Source organism: Lithobates pipiens, unplaced genomic scaffold (assembly GCF_037356315.1).
Source record: "Lithobates pipiens isolate NorthernLeopardFrog02 unplaced genomic scaffold, aLitPip1_a1.2 Scaffold_19, whole genome shotgun sequence".
Classification (NCBI taxonomy): domain Eukaryota; kingdom Metazoa; phylum Chordata; class Amphibia; order Anura; family Ranidae; genus Lithobates; species Lithobates pipiens.
The window spans coordinates 570064323-570091951 of record NW_027507764.1 but is presented as its reverse complement, the minus strand read 5'-3'; the positions used below and the strand labels follow the sequence as shown (position 1 = coordinate 570091951).

The window sequence follows — 27629 nt, the reverse complement described above, 5'->3', positions numbered from 1 at the left end:
TTCCAGCGTGTCCCTATGCACTTGAATTGGTTGCTTTTGGTGGTGGTACTACCTGCCAGATGTAACAAGTGGTAACATTTGAGCAGTGCCGCAACAATGGCCTTGTGTGCCAACATGGCAGCTGGCCATTGTTGCTTGCACATATTTTTACACCCTTCACCCACCCTTGTAAATGAGGTCTATCATCGTGATTACATTTTATTGCATGTATTTAAAGGATAAGTTCACCTTTGGGAACATGTTACATGCTCCACCCATTTTTAGGATGGAACGTGTAACATGTTCCCACTGCTGCAACCACTCCCTGACCTGCCCCCTCTAGTGACAGTGAGCCGGGGATCTTCTCCCTGAATTCATTGTCACAACTTAAAAAAAAAATGTGTCTATGCTGGGCTCTGCCCACCCCACTGTGTCCTTCATTCACAGAGTTCTGCGAATGGGAGAACTACAAGTACCTACAGCCTTTGCCGCTGTTGGCTTCTAGTTCTCAATGAACTACCAGGGCGCTGTTGAGCGCTCTGGTAGTTCATTGTTTCTTCCTGTCATTGTGTAACTGCCTGTCCTTATAAGGTATGAGCAGCCAGCTTTCACTGACAGTCTTCAGGAGTCCTGCATTGCACCCGTGATCTGCTGATCGTGGGTGTAATTTTTTGCCGGCTCCTAGTGAAAAAAATTAAAAATAAATGCACATTTCTTATTTATTTTTTACCTGCAAAGTGATATGCATTTATTCTTTTTTTTTTTTCTTTTTTACAAAGTTGAACTTATACTTTAAAGGGGTTGTATAGTCAAATTGGGAACTTTTACCTACAGGAAAGCCTATAATAAGGCTTACCTGTAGGTAAAAAAAAAATATCTCCTAAACCTATACAGTTTAGGAGATATTCCCCTCGCAATGCACCGCTGACTGCAGCGGCGCATGCGCACAGGGGATTCCCGGCTGGAAACCCGGCAGACGCCGGACCCTGCTGGAGAGAAATCTCCTGTGCGCATGCGTGGGAGTGACGATATTGCGGCTCCGGAGTCGCGATACCCGGAAGAAACGCTGAGGGAACATGTCAGCTCCCTCGGCGTGGATCGGGACAGATTCCGGGGCCTCGTTCTAAGGTAAGTATTTCATAATGAGCTAGTATGAGGTGCATACTAGCTCATTATGCCTTTTCCTTTGCAGGTGAGCAAAAAAAAAAAAATTCAACCGCTTTAAATCTGCTTTAAGAAAGAAGGAAAAGCGAAAGTCTCTTTTCCTATCATAGATTGCTTGGATCATGATTTTCACCTCATGATTCAAGTGGTCCCATCGTCCTTTACAATACAACATCAAGACACGAGAGGGGAAAAAAAAAAAAAAAGATACAAATGACAGCTTAAGTATGATAACACTGGAATTTCAGCAATGGGATATACTCAAAATGATGGCAGTTTTTTATTTTAAAGAGAATACTTCAACCCTAAATGCAGAAGGGAGAAAGATATAAATATACTGGGCTTCTTCTGGATTTTAGTGAAATGAAAAGCCAGAGATGACTCCTGAAACCTTGCAAGCATTATTATAGCAGTGCTAATGGAAAATGTGATAGAAATCTTGCTGGCACAATACAAAATAATGCAGCAGCCAGACTGCCTCATGGGAAATTTCCTTGAGGTTAAGTTCTTAAAGTTCTGTGCTTTCCACATATTTACAAAAAAAAAAAAAACATACCTTAGATCTGCAAGCAAGGAAGTTATATGGAAGTCATATATTGAATTAAATTGTTTTAATGACCATTATTCAAAAAAAACTTATAATAATCCAGCTCATTGCCATACATGTAGAACATAGCAGATAGGTGAGGACACAGAAGTGATCAATTGCAAAGGTTTTCTTTTCATTACAATGAATGTAATCAATTTAATTATGACCAGGCTGAGCATGTGCCGCGACCCTCAACACCCATCCGATCTTTGCAATTATGGTGGAAAACAAAGCAGTAACCAAGAAGTACCGTGCCTTGCAAAGGTATTCACCCCCCCCCCCCTTGGCATTTTTTTCGTGTTTTGTTGCCTCACAACCTGGAATTAACATGGATTGTTTGAGGATTTGCATAATTTAATTTACAGAACATGCCCACAACTTTGAAGATTTTTTTTTTTTTTTTATTGTGAAGCAAACAACAAATAGGACAAAATAACAGAAAAAAAAGTCAATGTGCATAACTATTCACCCCCCCTAAAGCCAATACTATGTAGAGCCGCCTTTTGTGGCTATCACAGCTCCAAGTTGCTTTGGATAAGTCTCTACCATGGGCCTAACCTCAGCTCCCGGGGCATACAATTATACTAGCCCATGTTCTCCAGCTTAAATACCCTCACATGCTGCCAATAAGTAAGTCATCTAGGAGATCGATATCTACATCAACACGTCACTGTTTCCCGTTTTTTGGTTTCATGTTTAGACATTATGTGATATGTCCATGTCTTTTTGCAGATTTAATTTATCACGCATCTGTCCCTGAAGAGTGGCATTATGACATGATGAAATGCGTCGGGATTATACAGATGCAATATGTTTTACTTTCAGGACAAAACCTTGGGTTTTAAAGATTCCATCTCTTGGAAGATCACCTTTGTAACAATGCCATTATAAGTCAATATTTGCATGTTTATGGTTTGCAACATGATTTTTACGTGTTTACTATATTTGCATGTACTCAATGCTGCATGCTACTGCTGTGTGTTTTAGACAATAAACACATCCGTATTACATTGTTTCATTGTTGAGCCTCTTCAGACACACCTCATCTAAAGTCCCAACCCTCCTTTTTATGTACCAGATTCGGGGATGGAAATGTATGGTCACATATGTCTCATTTAAAGTCCCAAAAAAAAAAAAAAAACCTCTTTTGCTTATACAGGGTTAAGGACATCCTTGCTTTCCTCACTTGACAGTGTTTGGGTCTGATGACTGGCCACTCAAACCCCATTACTGTATCACGGGAGGAAAAGTGGTCAAATGCTCCCCAATATACTGAAGTTCCAGGTATTTTCCAAGGTACCCAATGGAATGGTAGTGGAGCATGTATTAAAATATATCAGCAGGTGGGGGGGGGGTTGTTTTTTCAATGAATGAGCAAAGTGACAGAGCCCCTACAGTTACACTTGAAGGCTAAAACAAGCCCTTGAAACCAACCTATCCCATAAGAAACAGAAGTGACTCAAATTATAGACAGATGTCTCCCCATGTAACCCTACATAATATGCAATCACTTGTAAAAACATTGGTAATATAAATTAAGAGGCTAACTGCTGTGGGAACTGATATTTCAATCTTGTGCTTGAGCCGCGGAGCTGATGCACATGCTGCTTTCTCCATCATAGATTCAAAGCATCAGACGAAAAACAAGCTCTGGACTGCCGCACTCTTCAGAAGACCACTTTCTTTTATTGGAAAATCACATCACAGCTCAACAAACACAAGGAAAAATTTGCTGATGTTTCGCACTAGCTGTAGTGCTTATTCATAGCAAAACATGCTATGAATAAGCACTACAGCTAGTGTGAAACGTCAGCAATTTTTCCTTGTTCGCTGTGTTTGTTGAGCTGTGATGTGATTTTTCAATAAAAGAAAATGGTCTTCTGAAGAGTGCGGCAGTCCAGAGCTTGTTTTTCGTCTATTGCTAGTGGTAATAGCCAGCACCTGTGGCTTCCCATCCGAAGAGACAGTTTACAGCCTGCATGTGTGCTCCTGGAGCGGGGAGATCCCTTCTTCTTCATATACTGTAGATTCAAAGCATGGCTGCTGTAGCCATTACAAAAACTATTTATGGTGCTGTGCTCTCATGATCATCTATCCAAAGTCAGGAAGATGAAAATGAGCCACATCTTCATATTGGCCATGTGAGAGCAGGTGGAGAAACAGCTACAATGTTGTACTTAGATTCCTTAAGCCCCTGTACACACGGTCCGACATTCTGCCAACCAAATCCGTCGGATTCTGTCCATCGGATCTTGTCCGAAATTGTTGTGCACACACGGTCGGACTAAGTTGTCAAAAAATCCGATCATTCAGAACATGATGACGTAATTTCGTTACGATGGGACTACGTTCAGACTAGTAGCCAATAGCTTTGATGTAGGAATTTGATCTGAGCATGCGTGGCACTTGGTCCGATCAAAATTCTCTACACATGATCGGAGTATGTCCGATCTAACCAGTTGGTCGGAAAATATTTCCAACAAGTTGGAAAATTGGGTCCGACGGATATTCCGACGGAATCAGTCCGATGCATACCACACACAGTCGGATTATCCGACAACACGGTCCGATAGGACACATTCCGACAGATTCTCTGACCGTGTGTACAAGGGCTAAGAGGAGTAAGATTCAGCCAGTGTCCATCAATAAATACAATATAAAATGTGGGTAGGTTGACCTTTGAAAAGTGGTGACAACCTTTAAAGAAAAGCATTTCCAAAACTCAAAAGCCTTAAATGTTCTCTCCATAGGAATCTGGATATTGTGGAAGCACTTGCCAAAAACAGAGAAAATTAGCAAAGTAGTGAGACTAGAGTAAGACTAGAGTAAGACACCAAACTAAGGAATAGCGGTATTGCAAATAAATATTGAGGCCTCAACCTATGTTTTGCACCAGGAAAATTACCCCATGGTCATGTATCTTGATATACAATGTTTGTTAATATGGAGGTTGAAAAATGTGAAAGATTTTTGAAGATGGATAATGAATTTGACATACAGCTGTTAAAATGCACTTGGTCAACATTAACCAACTTTTGCACGCTCTTTCACAGGGATTGATATTGACAATCAGTCAGACTGTAATTCCATTGTAAGCATTCCATTATGACATTATTTGGCCAAAAAGCTAATAGTATATTAAATTTGACACTATTACTTACCTTATTGCAATAATATTGTTATATAAACAAACCATCTATGGAGAATTCTACCACCTATGGAGGCCATAGGGAAAGGAGGCAGAGAAACATCCAAAACAGTTCACCTCTGGGGGAGAAATGGTTGGGCAGTTGAGCTTACTAATACAATCAGTGGATTTGGCAGTATTCACAGATATTCATTTGGTTGCCTTCCTAAGTACAAATGACTAAATTTAAACCATGACTCAAACCTGATAATTGGCAACTTACCCCATTGGTACTTATAATTATTAAAAGTAACCTTTCGCTTATATACAAAACTCCCAACCAGCAAGTGAATATTCTTTATTAGAGCACTAACATAGTTTAGTAACAGCCCTAAAAAAAATATTTTAATGCAAATTAAAATGCATCACTGTGGGCAAAAACCATGTGGCCAGCCCATACATGGATCGAAATTCATCCAGCCCCTGCTGAACCAGACACATTTAAATCCATGTATGGCCGGCCTAAGAGGATGTTTTACGGTAAAATGACTGTGCTCTTTGCAACAGAAATTTACCCAAAGTTTAGCAAATGTGGTGGCATTTCACTTTGCAAAGAATACCTAATTACTGCAAGAAAAAAAAAGAAAACATTATTTTTGCTTGCACGTGATTAGGTGATGGAAGTCAGGAGAGCTTTGCCTCATTCCCTAACCTCTGGTGAAAATTCCCTTGCAAAAGTAAAAAGCCTGTTTGCCTTTAGCAAATCAGCCCCTAAGTAGACTACAAAAAGTACAGAAAATGTACAAAAAATAATGAAGGCCCTATTTAGATGCCCGTTTGTAGATCCTTTCGTCAGGGTAATTGACAGGTAACAAACAAACTTCTAAAAAGTTTAACCAGTTGTTGTCCATCCGAACTTTAAAAAGTCTCAAACCTCTAAAATGTGGAATTTCCAACTCAGAAGTCCCATTAAAGTCAATGAAAATCAAAAATGGATAAACGATAAATGCAAAAATGTGCAGAACCTCTCCTGACTGCCCTGCCTGACAAGATGATGGGGTGATAAAACTGAGACACTAAGTTTAAAAATTCTACCAGGGATACTAAGATAAAAACTGAGAGTTAGTGGCACTGACATTGAATCTAAGCCCTTGTACACACGGTCGGAGATTCCGTCGGAATGTTTCCTATCGGACCGTTTTGTCGGATATTCCGACTGTGTGTGGTCTGCATCGGACTGTTTCCGTCGGAATATCCGACGGACCAAGTTTTCCAACTTGCCGGTAAAATTTTAGGACAAAATGTTCCTATCGGACATACTCCGATCATGTGCAGCCTACTCCGACGGACAAAGTGCCACGCATGCTCAGATCAAATTCCTAGGCCAAAGCTATTGGCTACTAGTCTAAACGTAGTCCCGTCATACCGAAATAACGTCATCACGTTATGTACAATCGGATTTTCGGACAATTTAGTCCGACCGTGTGTATACAACATCACTTCCGGACCTCTTCCGGAATTAATCCGTCGGAATTACTCAGACGGATTTGGTTGTCGGAATCTCCGACCCTGTGTACATGGGCTAAGGGTGCTCAGGGAAAATGCAGGAGCAACCTTCACAACAGCCTTTGGTCTCTTTCTTCCAGAAGCCTTTTTTTTTTTTAAATCCCCTACCCGCCCCCCCACAGACACACAAAAAAAAAAAACTCTAAAATTCGGAATCAGCAACGCATATTCTCAATTTTATGTTACTCAAAATTCAGTATCAATTTGGATGACATTAAACTTAAAATGTGTCCATAAGCACAGTAATGGACAGCTATTGCGAAAAAAAAAAAAAAAACACTTACCAAAATTTTTTAATGTTCATTGTTTTCCGTCCTGTTCTTCAGCAAGTGTTTTACCTGCTTCCTGGCAAGAAAAGATATTGATTACAAAATACATTAGAACATAACACACCTTAATTAAATCAGTTTTTTTTCAAATAAGACTACTGAAACTAAAGGACAGCACAGAAATAAAAGTGTTAGCTCATAACTTTAAATTCTGTTGATTACTAAGGTTTAGGGACAAAATGACTGTCAAACAGCTAGTTATGAAATTTTACAGATTATTTTTTTTAAATAGAACACCGAGGCTTTTAAAGTGATTAATGAAAAATTAATGTTTAACATGAGAATTTAGGGGCCTTAAATAAAAAAAAAAAAAAAGCAAAAAAAAAAAAAAAAGCAAATGAAATAGAAAAAAGAAAAAAAGTAACTAGTTTGAATTCCACCTGTTTATCGGTTATATATTAAAGAGAAATTAATGAATATTAAAATTTTATTTGATTTATTTACCTTTGCAAACGAAGATCGTTTTAAGGGTTACGCATCCTCTGCCACGGATGAAAGCGACCTCAATTAGTCAAGTCAGAGAGTCTTTTAAGCTTTGTGCTATTTGTTCCCATCATGGTTCGAAGTTCTCAATTAGGAACCAAAATTCTTTTAAATTCCAAAGTTGCACTAGTGAAAAAATGCTCAACAAAATCAAAACTAGTCACATTTTTTCCAGAAAACTCAGACTCTAATTTAAAACCATTTTAAATACATTATTTTTTTTTTTTCCCGCATAGTTTTAATGTGGCAGTTAAGCAAATCCATACCATTTGAGTCCTTTAGACAAGCATTTAAATCCTACCATCATATAGTCAAAGTATATTTAGTTTTTATACCAAATTTTAAGACAAACCATAGAGTGTTTGTCAACCATTTATAGGTATCAGCTTTAGATTTTGTTTTCAGTTTACCGCTATTTATATGTATTTTTTTTTTTTTTTTTTTAGGACAATTCATAAATTACTATTTCACACACACTTTTTCTTTCAAAAGTTTATTAGTATTAAGCAACAGTAAATTTTGCTCAACACTACAGTACATTTCAAGACTTATTACAAAAAGATACGACATTATTTGCAATTGTGATTTTTCGTTTGTTTTTGTCATTTATGCAGATTTACAAGAAAAAAGTAACAAACTGTTAAAATAAAGCGGCATTAATGTCTCTCAGGAAATCCTTTAAAATAAAAGAAAAAGGTTACGCTTATATTAATGAATGGATTAACATGTTTAGTCAATCTAACTGGTTTAACACTAGTTAATAGTTAATTCATCCTTTTGACCACCTATTTTCAAATACAGACTAGATAACAAGGTTTGTTTACAATGTTTTTGTTCATTTTTTTTTTTTTTTTTCAATGATAAAAAGAAAAAAAATTGGTTTAGTTTCAGTCCATCCATTCAGGTTTAGAACGGTTTTAATAAAAAGGGAATGAGCTTTCGTAGAAAAAATTACTTTGAACAGTAAACAGGGCTGGAGAAGGTTTAATTCACGTCACACTGTACAATCAGTATCTTGCATATGGTTGATCTCTGAAGGCTCCTTTTGTGGCTCTTGAAGAAACGACTTTATGTCTGTTGTTTGACCAATCTTCTTGCCCTGGTGAACACAATTCATTGTTTTACCAATTTCTAGTTAGTGTTAAACAACTTCACATTAAAACTATTTGTTTTTAATATAAAATGAAACCAAAACCCCTATATGGGAAAACAAAAGTCTCTTTGGGCCTCTAAGCCCTTGTACACACGGTCGGACATTCCGACGGAAAATGTCCGATCGGAGCGCGTTGTCGGATAATCCGACTGTGTGTGGGCTCCATCGGACTGTTTCAGTCGGAATATCCAACGGACAAAGTTTTAGAGCTGGGCTATAAAACTTTCCGACAACATGATCCGATCGGACTTTGTCCGATTGTGTGTAGAGAATTCCGATCGGACAAAGTGCCACGCATGCTCAGATCAAATTCCTAGACCAAAGCTATTGGCTACTAGCCTGAACGTAGTCCCGTTGTAACGAAATAACGTCATCACGTTACGTACGATCGGATTTTCCGACAACTTTGTCCGACCGTGTGTAGGCAACGCAAATTTCGGACAAAATTCGTAGGACAAAACCCGACGGATTTTGTTGTCGGAATGTCCGACCGTGTGTACAAGGGCTTAGACTTTTGGTGGTAGTGGAGGGAAGCAAGGCATGACGAGAAGTAGATAGACTAAAGTAGATACTGCAAATCAAGCACTTAAAGCGGAACTTTACTCTCTCGATCAGCATTAACTATTTTTATTCTTTATGCTGATAGTCTTAAGCTAGATAGTCTTAAGCTGGATACACACTAAAGAATTTTCATGTAGTGCCCCAGCACTACATGGTTTTGGTAAATCTAAAGGAACTCAGACAACAAAAGTTGTATAGTGTGTATGGGGGTCTTAGGAAATAGATAGGAAGGTATATTATATTTACTTGTTGTAATCTTTTAGTTGCTTCCTGGTTTCTGGTCTAGGCCAAAATTATGTCATACATCCCAGAAATCTTCATGGGAATTTTTTCTTTTCTTTTATCTGGGTGAGAGGAGGAGGGGCTGTCTCGGCTAAGCATGCCCTCCTGCCTGCAAGCCTGAGCTAAGGGCAGATGGATTACAGGAAGTAAATGTTACAGGAGTCATCTGCTCTTACTCAAGGTGGCCATGGCTAGAAATGTTAGTGGGGGGGCTTTTTTAAAAGTTATTTTTCAACAAAATAAAGACATGGAAGGATGGTTGAATTTTCTTTGAATGTCAAAAATTAATAAATAGAACTTTCTGTTTGTGATACTCAGATATAGTTAAGTTCCGCTTTAAGTTAGGGGCTACATTCTTCTAATAAGAGACTCAACAACAACAACAACAAAAAAATGCTACAGTACCTTAACATCAAATGAATATATTGGAAAGTAGCAATATGGGTAGGTGACAATAGCAAGAAAATGACAACAACATCCCTGTAGATAAGTGTGAACAAGGGACATTTTTGGGGGTGCCAGCAAAAAAGGAGAAGAAGTAATTTCAATACTCAACAATAGGTATAAAACTGACAAGATTTTTATTGCATACGAGACATACAGTAGGTGCCGCCGATATTGTGTTTCCAGCGCGATCCCATTGCGCTGGTTCCCAGGGACAGGCTTCTCTAACCAGCACGATCCCGTTTTCATTTCATTTTCGTATAGTAGCGAGCGTGACAGATAAGCGACAATGTCACCTCTCTAATGGGACCTGCATGCCTTCAGGGGCATACCAGGCCCTTAGGTCTGGTAGGGATTTTAAGGGGAACCACCTACGCTGAAAAAACGGCATGGGGTCCCCCCAAAATTCATACCAGACCCTTATCTGAGCACGTAGCCCGGCCGGTCAGGAAAGGGGTTGTGGACAGGCGAGCGCCCCCCCCCCCCCCCCCCAAGCCGTACCAGGAGAAGAAGTAGAAGAAGAAGGAGAAGAAGAAGAAGAAAAAGAAGAAGGCAGCGACAGCGACAAGCCTGGGCCAACGCTAATAAAAGAGCTATAAGAAGATAGTGGAGGCCCGGCAAGAAGAACCGAAGAGCGGGACAAGATCCCGAAGTCAGAAGAAGACCCCCGGAGGGCGGCGACGACGAAGAAGAAAGCCGGGCTCCTCCGCTAGTAAAAGAGCTAGTAAAAGAGCAGAAGATAGCGGAGGAGCCTGACGAGAAGACCCCCGGAGCTGTCTAATAAAGTACTTTAAAAATCTGTGTTGTGTTTTTTTTTATGTACACTTTTTTCCCCAGGTGAATGGGTAGGGGTACTATGTACCCCATACTCATTCACATAGGGTGGGGGGCCGGGATCTGGGGGCCCCCTTAATATAAGCCCCCCGTCCACATACCCAGACAACCAACAGCCAGGGTTGTCAGGTAGAGGCCCTTGTCCTTATCAACATGGGGACAAGGTGCTTTGAGGTGGGGGGGATCCAGGGCACCCCCCTTCCCCAAAGCACCCACCCCCTATGTTGAGGGCATGAGGACATTTTTCCTTTCCCGATGCGAGCCGGCTCGGCGCTGGCTCCCGCAATGGGGCTCCCAGGGTGTCAATCTTTTATCAGCGAGATTGACACAATATCGCGGGCACCTACTGTAGTTAAAAAGTATGGGTGTAAGTTATGTGCACATTTACAAAGAAACATCGAGAGTTCAAAACAATTGACAAAATGTAGTCACTCAGCAGTAGCGTTGGAGTGATTGTCCCAACATGTTTTGGCGCTCTGGGTTCATCAGAGGATGTTTTAAAGACAATTAGATGTAACACTGCATAGAACAAAACAAAATTAAAAACATTGTACTGACTTTGAATACAGCACAAAAAAATTAAAATGTAAATAATATTGGTACGGTAGAGTAGGCTGTCGACTACCATGTCCATCCCTGGTAGTCGACACCCTATGCTACCGTACCATTATTGTTTAAATTAGATTTTTTATTTTTTTTATTTACTTAGACCAAAACTTTTTAACCATGTCTCATATGCAATAAAAATCGTGTCAGTTTTATACCTATCGTTGAGTATTGAAATTACTTCTTCTCCTTTTTTGCTGGCACCCCCAAAAATCCAGCCAAAAATGTTCCTTGTTCACACACAACTGAATATAGTTTACATTTTTTTAATATTTAGTAACTGATTTAATGTGTTATAGATTTGGCACGTTAACCCCAATCTTTCATACAACAAAGCTTTTTCTGAGGTTTTCTTTATTAAAAAACAATAAAAAACAATAACACTGACTTTAAATACATCTTATTTCATATGAAACCTGTAAGCTGCATAAGGCTGAAACCTTGAAAATCTATTTCCAACGCACCACCAACCCTTAAAACCTAGGGATCTCTCATATTACCTCAAATTATGGCATTTCCCGGTATTGAGAATTGGCCCTGCCCCTCCTTCTTCCTTTGCATTCCCACTGGCTTATACAGCTTGCCCATCATATTGATGGGTCAATAGGAAGAGGGAGGGCAGATAGGGCACTATGACTATTAGTAAGTTGTTGACATTTGCATAAGTGTGCCACAGGCTTTGATGATTAGAGATGGCCTTGCGGTTTGCCCGGCGGTCGGTTTGCGGCAAATTTTGCATGTTCGCGATTTGCCAAACCGGCGGACTTCTGGTGCTATTTGCCCGGCGGACATATGCGTTTACATTGTGAAAGAACTTTGACCCATGATGACACATCCATCATGGGGTACAGGACAGCCAATTGAGACATTTCAGCACATGTACAATTGGACATTACCCCTACCTTATAAATAGACCTGATCTGGCAGCCATTTTACATTCTGTCTTATGTCAGTGTAGGGACAGGATGCTGTGTGGAGCAGGGAGAGACTGTAGTGACACAAATCACTAGCTATTAGGTCCACAAAAGTCCTTTTAAGGACTGGTATAGGTGTAGTACAGAATATAGGGTTCGGTGCACTGATGTGCTGGTGGTTGCTGAGTGCACTGCTGACTGCTTCTGCAGCTGTCTTTTATCAGTGTAGGGACAGGACGCTGTGTACAGCCGGGACAGTCAGTTTAATCACTAGCTATTACTATTAGGTCCACAAAGGTCCTTTTAAGGACTGGTATAGGTGTACCGTATATAGGGTTGTACACGTATAATCTACTTTCTTTCAAATATAGAAAGAATATTATACTTGACTGCTGCCAGATTCTGCAGCTGTCTTTTATCTGTGTAGGGACTGAGGGACAGTCTCTATCATGGTGCTGGTGCTCCCTATCATGGTGCTGGTGTGAGTGCTCTCTATCACGGTGCTGGTGTGATGTCAGTGCTCTCCATCTCGGTGCTGGTGTCAGTGCTCTCTATCACTGTGCTGGTGTCAGTGCTCTCTATCACGGTTCGGGTGATCATCTCCTGCACCATCTTCATAGCCTGCCCTGACCTTTCCTCTCCTCCATGCCCTTCATGCACTCCTGAATTGTCAAAATTCCACAGATAAAAAAAAGAATGCTTGTCGTTGTCGATCCCAGATTCACTTAATACTTTTGTTATGTCAGTGTCCATGTGGTGGGACTATGTGTGCACATCTAGTAAGTATTTTGTGGCTGAAAATATGACCTGTAGGTTTTTAAGGTTCGCCTGCCATTAAAGTCAATGGGGCCCGCCGTGAACTTTGCGGTTCGCAAACTTTTAGCCGCGTTCGTAAAACATCCCGTCAGAAGTTCGTCCATCACTATTGATGACAAAGAGGTTCTTGAAATGGTCTTCAAAAGCAACAGAAACATGACCTGTGCCTGTATTTAATTACTACGTATTTTACACGTTTTCAGATGTGACAGGTTTACTTAATGCAGTATACAACAGCTGGAAGCCAAATTTAATAGAAGGGACAAATAAGATGTAAGTAGGCCAAAGACACCAGTTTGATTTAGAGGAGATGAATACAGGCACAAAATAGGTCCTCTGACCCAAGTTATTAGTAAAAACAGAAAACTGGATATGCTCAGCTCACATATTTGTGTACACATAGAAATGTAAGCTTGTTAGTTTAGGATGGTCATCAGATTCATCCTCATGTTCTCTCCCATTGATGGTTTTCACCAGAACAGAGGTGACAGGAATTTTTCCATACCCGGTGACATCTTTTCTGGTGACATTTTGGATCTTTGCTTAATTTTGAGAAATGACCAGGCTGGAAAATGGGAAAGGAAAATTACCTTAGTGCAGGCAAGGATTCTAAGCCTTTTCTAGTCTTTGAGAAAACGGTTAGGGTTATAGTTCCTATCACTGCACGGTGAATGAATTTCAGCTAAAAAAGTGAAGGGCAGTAGCCAGTAATGTGGTCATTTCATGCTACTGAGCACAAATAATTTAAGGCTGGCTAAACCCATAACATGGCAGTTTTCTCATAGATACTGACAAAAGATGGTTTGAACTAAATGGACTTGTGTCTTTTTTCAACCTGACTAACTATGTAAGATCAGAGATCTGCACATTGTCACAAAGATTGTTTACCAGCTATACACTTTAGAGTTTTTTTAACCAGTTTCCAGTGACTTTACACTACTTTTATGGAGATATTAATAGTACCCTCAATAATTGTAGTCCAAGTCATTTGGACTGGAACTCTTCTAGGGTGAGGGACATTGAGTGTATGACCTTTTTGCTATGTTGATTAGAGTCATTTTATCACTAAACGTTAAGGTTATGAAGAAGGGGTTCAACATAAGTGCCTCCACTTTACGGGGTGGTATGCACTAACTAAAATGTACTAATAGGAATTAGCCGGGCATGGGAGATATTCATCTACATAGATGTGTTTGATTAGGCACAAAAAAGGCAAACTGGGTGTATGAAAAATACTTTGGCTCATCTAAGATACAGTGAGAACCATCAAACGGGAGCTTTATACATATACCAAAAGTGCAAATGCAGTGCAGTCCTTTAAGTGCAAATGCAGCCAAACTTTCTTTTTACATTTGGATGGAGAGGAGAGGGTTTAGAACACGTCAGGTTTTACTGCCATCCGTGTCCCCATTAGAGATATTCTCTATTTGCCTTGGTGACCACTACCACCGACAGTGAAAGTAAAGAAAATTTGCCACCAGAACAGTAACAGAGGGGAAAGCGCTCAAATGTTTCAATGGGGACACCAGTTGTGGTGACAACTGTCTAAGATGGGATTACCCTCACTTTGGAGACAAGTTACTGTTGTAACTATGGGACAGGAAGTGAAGGGAAATCTATCCATAAGGAGCTTTAAGGAGAAAAAGTCTGGGGGAATCCATAAACTTGCTTAATCTCTGCAGGTCCTGTTTAACCACTTCAATACCCGTTTATTGTCATATGATGTCTGCAGGTGGGATCTCCCATCCTGGGCAGGCGTCATATGATGTCCTCGGCTTCCCGGCGGTATATGGGGCACACCGCATTACTCTGGAGCTGATGTGCGTGCCCGGCAGCCGCGTTGTCCCCTGGGAACTCTCGACTGCTGGAGACAGAGCAGGAACGTGGATCTGTGTGTGTAAACACACAGCTCCACATCCTGTCAGGGGAGAGGAGACAGATCGCGTGTTCCTAGTATATAGGAACACTGATCTGTCTTCTCCCTTAGTCAATGCCCTCCCCCCACAGTTAGAATCACTCCCTAGGTAACACATTTAACCCCTTGATCGCCCCCTAGTGTTAACTCCTTCCCTGCCGGTGACATTTATACAGTAATCGGAGCATATTTATAGCACTGATCGCTGTATAAATGTCAATAGTCCCAAAATAGTGTCAAAAGTGTCCGATCTGTCTGCCGCACAGTCACGATAAAAATCACAGATCACTGCCATTACTAGTAAAAATAATAATAAAAATGCTATAAATCTATCACCTATTTTGTTAGCGATATAACTTTTGCGCAAACCAATCAATATATGCTTATTGTGATTTTTTTTTTTTTTGTTTTTACCAAAAATATGTAGAAGAATACATATCAGCCTAAACTGAGGATTTTTTTTTATTTGGATATTTATTATAGCAAAAAGTAAAAAAAAAATTGTTGCTCTTTTTTTGTTTATAGCGCAAATAATAAAAACCGCAGAGGTGATCAAATACCACCAAAAGAAAGCTCTATTTGTGGGAAAAGAAATGATAAAAATGTCATTTGGGTACCGTGTTGTATGACCGTGCAATTGCCATTCAAAATGTTACAGCGCTGAAAGCTGAAAATTGGCCTGGGCAGGAAGGGGGTGAAAATGCCTGATATTGAAGTGGTTACATGATAAAATGTAATTTGAAGGGAACTATCTACAAATGTCTTTAATACCTAACTGTGTTGAAAACACTCTTATGAAGAAACTGCCTTAACCACTTGATAGATAAAATATAATTATAAGCCTGTTCACAGCTTACAGTCATGTCAAATTGCACAAAAGGCATGCAAAATACAAAACAGCTATAGCTGGTATATGCTTTAATAAAATATATATAATGGTCTGTAGACCTAAGCTACTACCGTATATCTAATATAACCTATCAGGTAAACTCATTACCTGACAGCTTTTTAAACTATACACTGAATAATAAAAGACTCACCATATGAGTTATATGATTCCTCACCAACTCCATGTCCATATTCATAATAATCTCCAGTGCTGCAAAAAAGGAAAAATGCCATTCAGACAAGGTCCTAGCAACAGCCATGTTTTAGATGTTTGGTCATGTCAAAAAGATGACATATTTTTAGTGTATTCACAGTTTATTTTTCAAGCCAGAGGAACAATATAGTCCAAAAAGCTTTAAGCTTTAGTCCAAATTCTTACATCCATCTGGCATGTACACTATATTGACAACGTTGGTGGACAACTGACTATCAAACCTAATATACGGCCAAGAGTATTTGGACTTCCTCCAAATGAGTTCAGGTGTTTTCATTTCGGAGTACTGTTGATGCTACAGCTTACAACAATATTTTAGACAATTGTGCTTTTTCAAATTGTGGTAACATTTTGGGGAAGGACCTTTTATGTTCCAACATGAATGTCTCCTGTGTACAAAGCCATGTCAATAAAGCCTTGGTTTAATGAGATTGGTGTAAAGGGACTTAACGAGCTTGCATCTACCCTACTTTAACCCTATTAAATATCTTTGGGATATAGTTATACCTCTAGTATCTCACACATGATTTTGTTCACCTAAATGGACATACATCACCACAGTCATACTCTAAAAACTCGTAGACTTCCTTCCCAGAAAAGTGGGGGCCATTACAGATGCAAGAAAGAGGGGGGGCTTAACTCTGTAATAATGTCTACTGTTTCGGAATGGTGTGATGGTCAGTTGTCTACAAGCTTTTGCCTAAATATTGTATCACATACATTTTTCAGCCCCCAGCCCCATGATCCAGTCTCCGTGGTGTTTCATTTTTCCTTATCAACTTTTTCCATACTTACTATTTGTATATGTTTCAAGCCCTCAAAGCCCAACTAAAGCTTAGTTTAAATCAGCTAGATGCATTTCAGTAACAAAGGCAGTTAATAATCTTATATATTTTTTTTCTTTAGAAGGAAGCCACTCTTTCAAAGTAGAAAAATCTATCCCCTGCCAACATGGTGCAATGAAGGACTTTGCTCTCTGTGAAGAAGCAGTGGTCCCTCTACAGAAGTCCAAAACACCCCTCTGCTAAGTCAGAGCTAGAGCTCTCCAGTGAGCAGGGACCTTTAGATTGACTAATTGTAGTGCAATAGCTCAGCAAGGGATAGTTAAACTTCTGCAGAGAAACCACTGCTTTCAGCCCGGGAGCAAAGGTTCTTTTCTGTGGTATGAAAAAATATTGACAGCTTTTGTTTTGATGCGTCAGTAATGTATTTAGCCAAATCAAATTGACAGTTGTATTGGGATTTAAAAGTAACTGCAAAAATGTAATTAATCCCCCGGGCGGTGTTCCTGAGTCTGGCTCGGGGTGGAAGTTTTGTAGCAAAAGCGGTAACCCCGAGCCAGACTCGGGATCGCATCGCTGAATGCAGGAGGAGGTTACTTACCTTCTCCCCTGGATCCAGCGATGTCCCCACACTGTACGAGCGGCTCGTCCTCCGTCGGATCTATCACAGAGCTGATCTCCGTGCCCTGCGAGCGTTGCGACGCACGGGGACGGAGATCGGTGCCAAATTCAAAAAGTGAAACACACACTTTACATACAGTATAATGGAATCTTACAGATTACATTGCTGTATGTAATTATTTCACATCCCCTTTGTCCCTAGTGGTCTGCCCAGTGCCTGGCATGCAGTTTTATATTATAAAAACTGTTCTTTCTGCCTGGAAACTGGAGATTGTCCATAACAACCAAAACTGTCCCTTTACATCAAAAATGATTTTAGACCAGCTAGAAAACAGCGATAATAAATTAGAATCAATCGCAGAATTGAGGGATAGCGATTTCTGGGAAGATCCGTTATCAGATACTGAAAAGTAATGACATTGACAATTCTGCAACTGAGCAAATTTCAGTGTTTTTGATTTGATTACATTATTGAATAAATTTTATTATTGTTATATTATTATTTGGTATAATTATTTATAGTTATTTATTATATTATAATTTATGATTTCATTTTTCAAAGGTTATCATACCCGGGATGTCTGCTAGACTCTGGTTTGGACAGATTTAAGTGAGTTATTCCTAAGAATTACAGGACTACAATATAAAACGCCAAATTTTCATGCAAAATAATTGTACCGCTTTCAGCACCTAAAATCCGAAATAATCGCACCGCCAGGGAGGTTAAAGTCCAACTCGGTGAAACTTGAAAATTCCTATTTGCTGTCTTGCTATGCTTGCACTGCAAGCGTTAACTCCTTGTTTAGATTCTAGGGGCATGGAAAAGAAAAATTACTTATCTGATCCTACACTCCTTTGTGCTGCTAAACCGGTCCCTGCAGAGTTCCCCACCCCATAGTCCAGTTGTCTAAGGCCGCGTACACACGCGCGGACTGTTCGCCCAACTTAGTTTGTCAAACAATCCGACAAACAGTCCGCTCAAAATTTGCATGAGCGGACTTGACCACACGCGATGAACGAACAGTCTGCTGAAAGCGTGCGCGATGACGTGAACGGCACGTACGACGGGACTCGAAAAAAACGACGTCCTATACACTGCAATGCAACCTTCGGAGTGTAAATCCTTTCTGAGCATGCGCGGAACTTAGTTTGACGAACAAGCCTACACACGAGCGGACTGTCCGCTCAAACCAAGTTTCAGCGGACTGTCTTACGGGAATTCCGAAAAACTTTGTTCGTCAGACTGTCCGCTGAAACTGTCCGCTGAAGCCCACACACGAGCGGACTGTCCGCTGAAACACTGTTCAGCGGACAAAGTTGGGCGAACAGTCCGCCCGTGTGTACGCGGCCTAAGATCTTGATGTCGTCGAGGCTCATGCATAGCCCAAAGCCATGTGATGATGCTGAGGGACATTCCACCACCGCAATGGAGCAGAGAATCAGGTAAATAAGATGCTTTTACTCTCCACTGCACCTAAAAGGAGCAGTTAACCCTTGCAGTGTGTGTGCAGCCCCATTGCAAGGAGGCATTTTCTGATATCCTGTAGTTGAACTTTAATAAATCAACAGAATCTGAAAAATAGTTTTCATGAATTTTAGGATAAGTAGTTTGCCACTGCCAACAGTTATATTACAAGCCATGACAATAACGACGCTTCATTACAACAGAGAAAGAACCTGGCATCATGACATTCTACACTCTTCAGAAATACCAAAACACAAACATCGTTATCGCAGAGATGATCAGAGTAACTGCTGGCCCATTTTGTTGCGTACAACCTCGTAGTGTATAACCTACATCTGCTTACAGGACTTCAGCTCTGACAGGTTAACATGGTAGCATCTGTCAAGTCTTAGAATTGCCCATTACAAGTGTCTCTGTAGCCATTTCACTACCATTAAGCAGATGGCAATGCTAAATCCAAATGATGTACTGCAGCTCTCCGATGGGCCTCACATTTTTATAGTCATTTTTCAAGCCATTGGGCATAAATCTTTCAGAGAACATAAACAGATTAATAGACAAACATTTCTGTTGTGTTACATTGGTCCATACGGTCTTCACAAATTGGATGTGTATCAGAAGATGTCCGTATGCTGAACTTTGTGGGTAATGTCTAGAATAGAGTGATTTACAGCATCCTAAAAGCTGTCTAATGTGTAACACTGAATTGTTTACCGAAATTCGAAAGCTACTGGCCTTTAAAGATTCTATGCCAACAACAAAGCCATCTCAAGATGCTCAATGTAGGTATTTATTTGAAGACTATGAAAGCTACCAGAATTACCTGTATTAATCTACATTTCAATTCCCATTTGTCTTTGTGGCCCTCAATGGATCCAACGCACAAGCTGCACATGGGAGCCTTCTTTCAAAGATAAAGCTTAGCTCCAGGAAAGCAACTAAATATATAGATGTATTACATATATAAGGCTTTTTCAGTTAAAAAAATATGAGGGGTGTAAAAAAAGTAATGCAAAAGTGGGCATTAAAAAAGTAGAAGTAGAAGGGTTACTATGGGAGAGTAATGCCGTGTACAGACGATCGGACATTCCGACAACAAAACCGTGAACTTTTTTCCGATGGGTGTTGGCTCAAACCTGTCTTGCATACACAGGGTCACACAAATGTTGTCGGAAATTCCGAACGTCAAGAACGTTGTGACGTACAACACATACGACAAGCTGAGAAAAATGAAGATCAATAGCCAGTGCGGCTCTTCTGCTTGATTCCGGGCATGCGTGGACTTTTGTGCATTGGAATTATGTATACACGCTCGGAATTTCCAACAACAAGTTTTGTTGTCGGAAAATTTGATAACCAGCTCTCAAACATTTGTTGTTGGAAATTCCGACAGCAAATGTCCGATGGAGCCTACGCACGATCAGAATTTCCGACAACAAATGTTCGATGTGAGCTTGTTGTTGGAAATTCCGACCATGTGTAAGCTCCATCGGACATTTGTTGTCGGAATTTCCAAAAACAAATGTTTGAGAGCTGGTTATCAAATTTTCCGACAACAAAACTTGTTGTTGGAAATTCCGAGCGTGTATACATAATTCCAATGCACAAAAGTCCACGCATGCCCGGAATCAAGCAGAAAAGCCACACTGGCTATTGAACTTAATTTTTCTCAGACATTTGGAATTTCCGACAACTTGTGACCACGTGTACGCAAGACAAGTTTGAGCCAACACCCATCAGAAAAAAGTCCACGGGTTTGTTGTCGGAATGTCCGATCGTCTGTACACAGCATTACTCTTCCATAGTAACTCTTCTACTTCTACTTTTTTATTGCAAGTAAATAATGGATTCCAAGCAGAAGCAACATGCCATCATTAAGTGCTTGGCAATGGAGGGGTGCAGGCTGTCCAACATCCACAGAAGGCTACTGAATGTTTATGGAAAGGACACCATAGACAAGAGCAACACCTTGTCAATGGTATCTCTTGCCAATGGTGTCATCTCCGTATGCATTCTGTAGCCTTCTGTGGATGTTGGACAGCCTGCACCACTTCTTCATCAAGAACTCAATGATAGCACAATGCTTCTGCTTGGAATCCATTATTTACCTGCAATTATAAAAAGAAGAAAAAGAGGTCCTATAGTGGAAGAATTACTCTACCAAAATGTGAAATTTTAATGACCTATGTAAGTTAATAAAAAAAAGCTATGCCCACCTTTACATTACCTTTGGTACAGCTCTCATATTTTTATTTCTGTCCATCCAGTCCATTTATACAGCTCTGGCACACAGCACAGTCTTGTCTATCAGATTAGAGAGCCTGATCCTTTCCTCGTGAGGTTTCATATTTACTTACATTTCCCCTCCCACTGCCACACTTTGACTGGACAATGAAAGTAAAAAAACAAAACTGATGGGTTCATCTATCTGTCACTCTGCTCTAGCCACTCCTATCACTTTGAACTACGTTTGAGAGGGGATATGATTTTAATATACAAATAACAAACTGGTGACCACACAATAGGGATAAAACTTTTTTTCGCAAAAGGGAGTTTAACAAGACTCATGGCCACTCATTAAAATTAGAAGAAAAGAGGTTTAACCTTAATCTACGTAGAGGGTTCTTTACTGTAAGAGCGGCAAGGATGTGGAATTCCCTACCACAGGCGGTGGTCTCAGCAAGGGGCATTGATAGTTTCAAGAAACTATTAGATAACTACCTGAATGACCACAACATACAGGGATATACAATGTAATACTGACATATAATCACACATATAGGTTGGACTTGATGGACTTGTGTCTTTTTTTCAACCTCACCTACTATGTAACTATGTACTAATTCTACCACCCGCTCTTTGACTTCTGCTGTCCAGGAGCTGCAAGAATGTGATACCAAGTACAATTGAATTTAAAAATTGCATTTAAAAAAGTATTAATGATTAGATAGCTACATTGATTTGTGTCTATCATAATTGCAGAGAGTAGAGCTTTAAAGAGGAAGTAAACCCTGGTGGGTTTACTTCCTCTTTGTCGCCCTGCAAAGGTAAAGCATAATGAGCTACTATGCATCGCATAGTAGCCCATCATGTGTCACTTACCTGACACAGGAGCCAGAGAAGTCACCACTGTCCCGCATGCGCACGGGAGTCGCCACTAACGGCATATCACCGTTAGCAGCAGCATGCTCAGTGCGCTTGCGCACCGCTGTCTACGGCGCATTCGCCGTAGACAGTGGTGCCTGACTTTTTGCAAATATCTCCTTAACCGTGTAGGTTTAGGAGATATTTCTTGGACCTACAGGTAAGCCTTAATCTAGGCTTACCTGTAGGTCAAAGTAGTCTGTAAGGGTTTACAACCACTTTAAAGTGTATGTATTGCCATTTTTTTTAACGTTAAGTTTTGGATAGAAAATAGAAGGATAAAAAACCTCCACCACATTGTTTTATGCTGTCTGTGTATTGTTGGGGAGATTTCCCCCACTTCATATGAACAGACGCCAGAGGAAGATAGAAGAAGTCTCTCAAAATTAGGGGAATTCTTCTCATAGACAGTCGTCACCAGAAAAGGTGTGTCCACTGGAAGATCTCTCCTCTGTTCCTGTTCTGGTGACATCTTTTAAATTTTGGATTTCTCATCACATTTTGTCAATGGTTACCAGTATTAAAAAAAATTGGTGAATAATCCCAACGGAGACTCCGGGAGCAATTAAAACTTCACAGACCACCTAGCCCTTCCTAACTTATCCAAAACTATGAAATAAAACATTTTGGCTTTACATACACTTGAAGCCCTACCCTTCCTAGTACAAAGCCCTGCCAGTTAACCATCCAGAACTTTAATGGGCAGTAGAGACCCTGGTATTTTACAGATATATGGTGGAGTGGGATTTAACACCAAAGGTGGGGCAGAATCCTACTTGGGCCAAAGCCTTGGCCTCATGTATACAGTGGTGTGAAAAAGTGTTTGCCCCCTTCCTCATTTCCTGTTCCTTTGCATGTTTGTCACACTTAAGTGTTTCGGAACATCAAACCAATTTAAACAATAGTCAAGGACAACACAAGTAAACACAAAATGCAATTTGTAAATGAAGTTGTTTATTATTAAAGGTGAAAAAAAATCCAAACCATCATGGCCCTGTGTGAAAAAGTGATTGCCCCCTTGTTAAAACATACTCTAACTGTGGTTGTCCACACCTGAGTTCAATTTCTCTAGCCACACCCAGGCCTGATTATTGCCACACCTGTTCACAATCAAGGCATCACTTAAATAGGAGCTGCTTGACACAGTAAGGTCCACCAGAAGATCCTTAAAAGCTACACATCATGCCGAGACCCAAAGAAATTCAGGAACAATTGAGAAAGAAAGTAATTGAGATCTATCAGTCTGGAAAGGGTTATAAAGCCATTTCCAAAGCTTTGGGAATCCAGCGAACCACAGTGAGAGCCATTATCCACAAATGGCGAAGAAATGGAACAGTGGTGAACCTTCCCAGGAGTGGCCGGCCGCCCAAAATTACCCCAAGAGCGCAGCGACGACTCATCCAAGAGGTCACAAAAGACCCCACAACAACGTCCAAGGAACTGCAGGCCTCACTTGCCTCAGTCAAGGTCAGCGTTCATGCCTCCACCATCAGGAAAAGACTGGGCAAAAATGGCCTGCATGGCAGAGTTCCAAGGAGAAAACCACTGCTGAGCAAAAAGAACATCAAGGCTCGTCTTAATTTCTCCACAACACATCTTGATGATCCCCAAGACTTTTGGGACAACATTCTGTGGACCGATGAGACAAAAGTGGAACTCTTTGGAAGGTGTGTGTCCAAGTATATCTGGCGTAGAAGGAACACTGCATTTCATAAAAAGAACATTATACCAACAGTAAAATATGGTGGTGGTAGTGTGATGGTCTGGGGCTGTTTTGCTGCTTCAGGACCTGGAAGACTTGCTGTGATAAAAGGAACTATGAATTCTGCTGTCTACCAAGAGATGCTGAAGGAGAATGTCCGACCATCTGTTCGTGTACTCAAGCTGAAACGAACTTGGGTTCTGCAGCAGGACAATGATCCTAAACACACCAGCAAGTCCACCACCGAATGGCTGAAGAAAAACAAAATGAAGACTTTGGAGTGGCCTAGCCAAAGTCCTGACCTGAATCCTATTGAGATGTTGTGGTATGACCTTAAAAAGGCCGTTCATGCTCGAAAACCCTCTAATGTAACTGAATTAGGACAATTCTGCAAAGATGAGTGGGCCAAAATTCCTCCAGGACGCTGTAAAAGCCTCATTGCACGTTATCGCAAACGCTTGGTTGCAGTTGTTGCTGCTAAGGGTGGCCCAACCAGTTATTAGATTTAGGGGGCAATCACTTTTTCACACAGGGCCATGATGGTTTGGATTTTTTTTCACCTTTAATAATAAACACCTTCATTTACAAACTGCATTTTGTGTTTACTTGTGTTGTCCTTGACTATTGTTTAAATTGGTTTGATGTTCCGAAACACTTAAGTGTGACAAACATGCAAAGGAACAGGAAATGAGGAAGGGGGCAAACACTTTTTCACACCACTGTAGCTTGGGCATAAGATCTATGAGGCTCCGAAGAGATTGACCTGAAGACATTCACAGCTAACTGCATGCAGGAGGTGCTTTCACTTCAACAAACTTTCAGGCCAAGTTCAAATCAATTAAATACAAAAAAAAAAAAGGGAAATTTTAGGGATTCATGTTCAGGCAAAGCTTTTCAATCCATCAAGCAATATCCTCTGTATTGGGAAAAGGCCATGTGACCAATGACTCAAAACAGCTCCAAAGTATAATAATAATAAAAAAATCATTAGGCCTACTCACGTGGGTGCTGAGGCCCATAGTTTGTGAATGGGCTTTGTGTTTATGCGGTTTGAGCCACCAGGTGCTGTGTGCATGCAGTCTATTCATATCAAGGGGATGCACTAACTCCATGGACACAGCAGTTCCTCCCAATTTTTCACAGCTGTGTGGGTAAGCAGCACTGAATGAAAACAGTGCGAGTTCGGGCTGCTCACCTGTGTGGCACCCAAATTATGACGAGCCGCTGTGTCTGTTCAGCCACTGCTGACCCATAGATATGAATGGGCTGCCTGCACATAGCACCTGGTGGCTCCAGCCACATAAATACATGGCCCATTCAGGGACTACGGGCCTCAGTGAATGAATGAGGCCTTAAAGTGGAAGTAAACTCCCCTATCGTTTTTAGCCAAGGAAGCTGCCATTTTTGCCTCTGTTTAATCTTCAACTGCTATGATGCTGCACATGTGATTCGTTATGACACCAGCCATTGGATGGTTTGATAGTTTGGCTGAGAGCACAGCCAATGTGCAGTTAGCATTCCCGGCATGCCTTTTTTTCTTAACTGTTTAAATCCATGGGTTTACTTCCACTTTAAATACATAAAACTGTAGAAAACAATGTGTGATTGTTATGTGTACAACCAAAAACAATCACTTCTGAGCAAGCAGTTGTTTAAAGAACAGCATGGTTTTCCAAACAGACTATGCTCAAAGCATATCAGCATTTAACCAAATATTGTAAATATATATAAAGTGCCTTGCGAAAGTATTCGGCCCCCTTGAACTTTTCAACCTTTTGCCACATTTCAGGCTTCAAACATAAAGATATAAAATTTTAATTTTTTGTGAAGAATCACCAACAAGTGGGACACAATTGTGAAGTGGAATGAAATCTATTGGATAATTTAAACTTTTTTAGCAAATAAAAAACTGAAAAGTGGTGCGTGCAAAATTATTCGGCCCCTTTACTTTCAGTGCAGCAAACTCACTCCAGAAATTCAGCGAGGATCTCTGAATGATCAAATGTTGTCATAAATGACTGATGGTGATAAATAGAATCCACCTGTGTGTAATCAAGTCTCTGTATAAATGCACCTGCTCTGTGATAGTCTCAGGGTTCTGTTGAAAGCGCAGAGAGCATCATGAAGACCAAGGAACACACCAGGCAGGTCCGTAATACTATTTGGAGAAGTTTAAAGCCGGATTTGGATACAAAAAGATTTCCCAAGCTTTAAACATCCCAAGGAGCACTGTGCAAGCGATCATTTTGAAATGGAAGGAGTATCAGACCACTGCAAATCTACCAAGACCTGGCCGTCCCTCTAAACTTTCAGCTCAGACAAGGAGAAGACTGATCAGAGATGCAGCCAAGAGGCCCATGATCACTCTGGATGAACTGCAGAGAACTACAGCTGAGGTGGGAGAGTCTGTCCATAGGACAACAATCAGTCGTACACTGCACAAATCTGGCCTTTATGGAAGAGTGGCAAGAAGAAAGCCATTTCTCAAAGATATCCATAAAAAGTCTCGTCTAAAGTTTGCCACAAGCCACCTGGGAGACACACCAAACATGTGGAAGAAGGTGCTCTGGTCAGATGAAACCAAAATCAAACTTTTTGCCCACAATGCAAAATGATATGTTTGGCGTAAAAGCAACACAGCTCATCACCCTCAACACACCATCCCCACTGTCAAACATGGTGGTGGCAGCATCATGGTTTGGGGCTGCTTTTCTTCAGCAGGGACAGGGAAGATGGTTAAAATTGAGGGGAAGATGGATGCAGCCAAATACAGGACCATTCTGGATGAAAACCTGTTGGAGTCTGCAAAAGACCTGAAACTGGGACGGAGATTTATCTTCCAACAAGACAATGATCCCAAACATACAGCAAAATCTACAAAGGAGCGGTTCACAAATAAACGTATCCAGGTTTTAGAATGGCCAAGTCAAAGTCTAGACCTGAATCCAATCGAGAATCTGTGGAAAGAGCTGAAAACTGCTGTTCACAAACGCTCTCCATCCAACCTCACTGAGCTTGAGCTGTTTTGCAAGGAAGAATGGGCAAGAATTTCAGTCTCTCGATGAGCAAAACTGATAGAGACATACCGCAAGCGACTTGCAGCTGTAATCACAGCAAAAGGTGGCTCTACAAAGTATTAACGCAAGGGGGCCAAATAATTTTGCACGCCCCACTTTTCATTTTTTTATTAGTTAAAAAAGTTTCAAAAATGCAATAGATTTCGTTCCACTTCACAATTGTGTCCCACTTGTTGGTGATTCTTCACAAAAAAATGTATATCTTTATGTTTGAAGCCTGAAATGTGGCAAAAGGTTGAAAAGTTCAAGGGGGCCGAATACTTTCGCAAGACACTGTGTATATATATATATATATATATATATATATATATATATATATATATATATATATATATATATATATATATAAATATTGATAAATCATAACTTTATGACCATTGAAAGGTAATTTGAATTATCTCATTACAATGGGGATGGTGGTTCGCTTTTCCTCCGGGAGCTGCAATGCACAAATGGGGAGTTTTCTGTCTGCTGTCTCCGTCTCTTTGTTTTTTTGGATCAGTGGTGCCACCAGTGCATCAGCATCATGCCTCTACCCCCACTAGGAGACATCCACATTTCGGCGGTCTCCCCATCAATTGTGTGCAGTGTGTCACCTAGGCAGTGGGCGGGGATCGCGACTGTGTTTCGCCGTGTATGGCGGGCGCATTGCGGGTCCTCCTCTTGACCGCCAAATCCATGACTTTAGTGGCGGAGCCTGCGGTGGACATCCGGGTATTTAGGCGGGGGTTTTGGCATGGCAAACTTTCCCCTCATCTTGTGCCTTTGACACACAGGTGAGAGGTCCAACTAGCTGGTAGGCACTTTGATATATAATATATATATTTTTTTATACCTATATACATTATCTCACCAGTACACTCATTCATCTCTACACGTACACCCCATGGCATTTTATCCACATTTTATACACATTTCTTATCCTTTTTATTTTCTCTCCCTTTTCTTTCACCTTTTCCTTGTTTTTTTGTTGT

The 27629-nt window shown here is 40.6% G+C and overlaps 1 protein-coding gene across 5 annotated transcripts in view; it reads right to left on the bottom strand.

The window, feature by feature from the left end:
• KHDRBS3 (KH RNA binding domain containing, signal transduction associated 3) overlaps positions 1-27629 on the bottom strand; it is a 238863-nt gene that overhangs the window by 37971 nt on the left and 173263 nt on the right. For 4 of the 5 annotated variants that reach the window (XM_077493375.1, XM_077493373.1, XM_077493374.1 and 1 more), the window contains 2 exons: positions 15803-15861; positions 7715-8336 (listed from right to left, as the gene is read on the bottom strand). In XM_077493375.1, the coding sequence (XP_077349501.1) occupies positions 8245-8336; positions 15803-15861 (151 nt within the window). In that variant the 3' untranslated portion in view covers positions 7715-8244. Of the gene's footprint in view, positions 1-6709; positions 6771-7714; positions 8337-15802; positions 15862-27629 lie in introns of those variants that run through there. The other variant, XR_013277716.1, reaches the window with a different exon arrangement.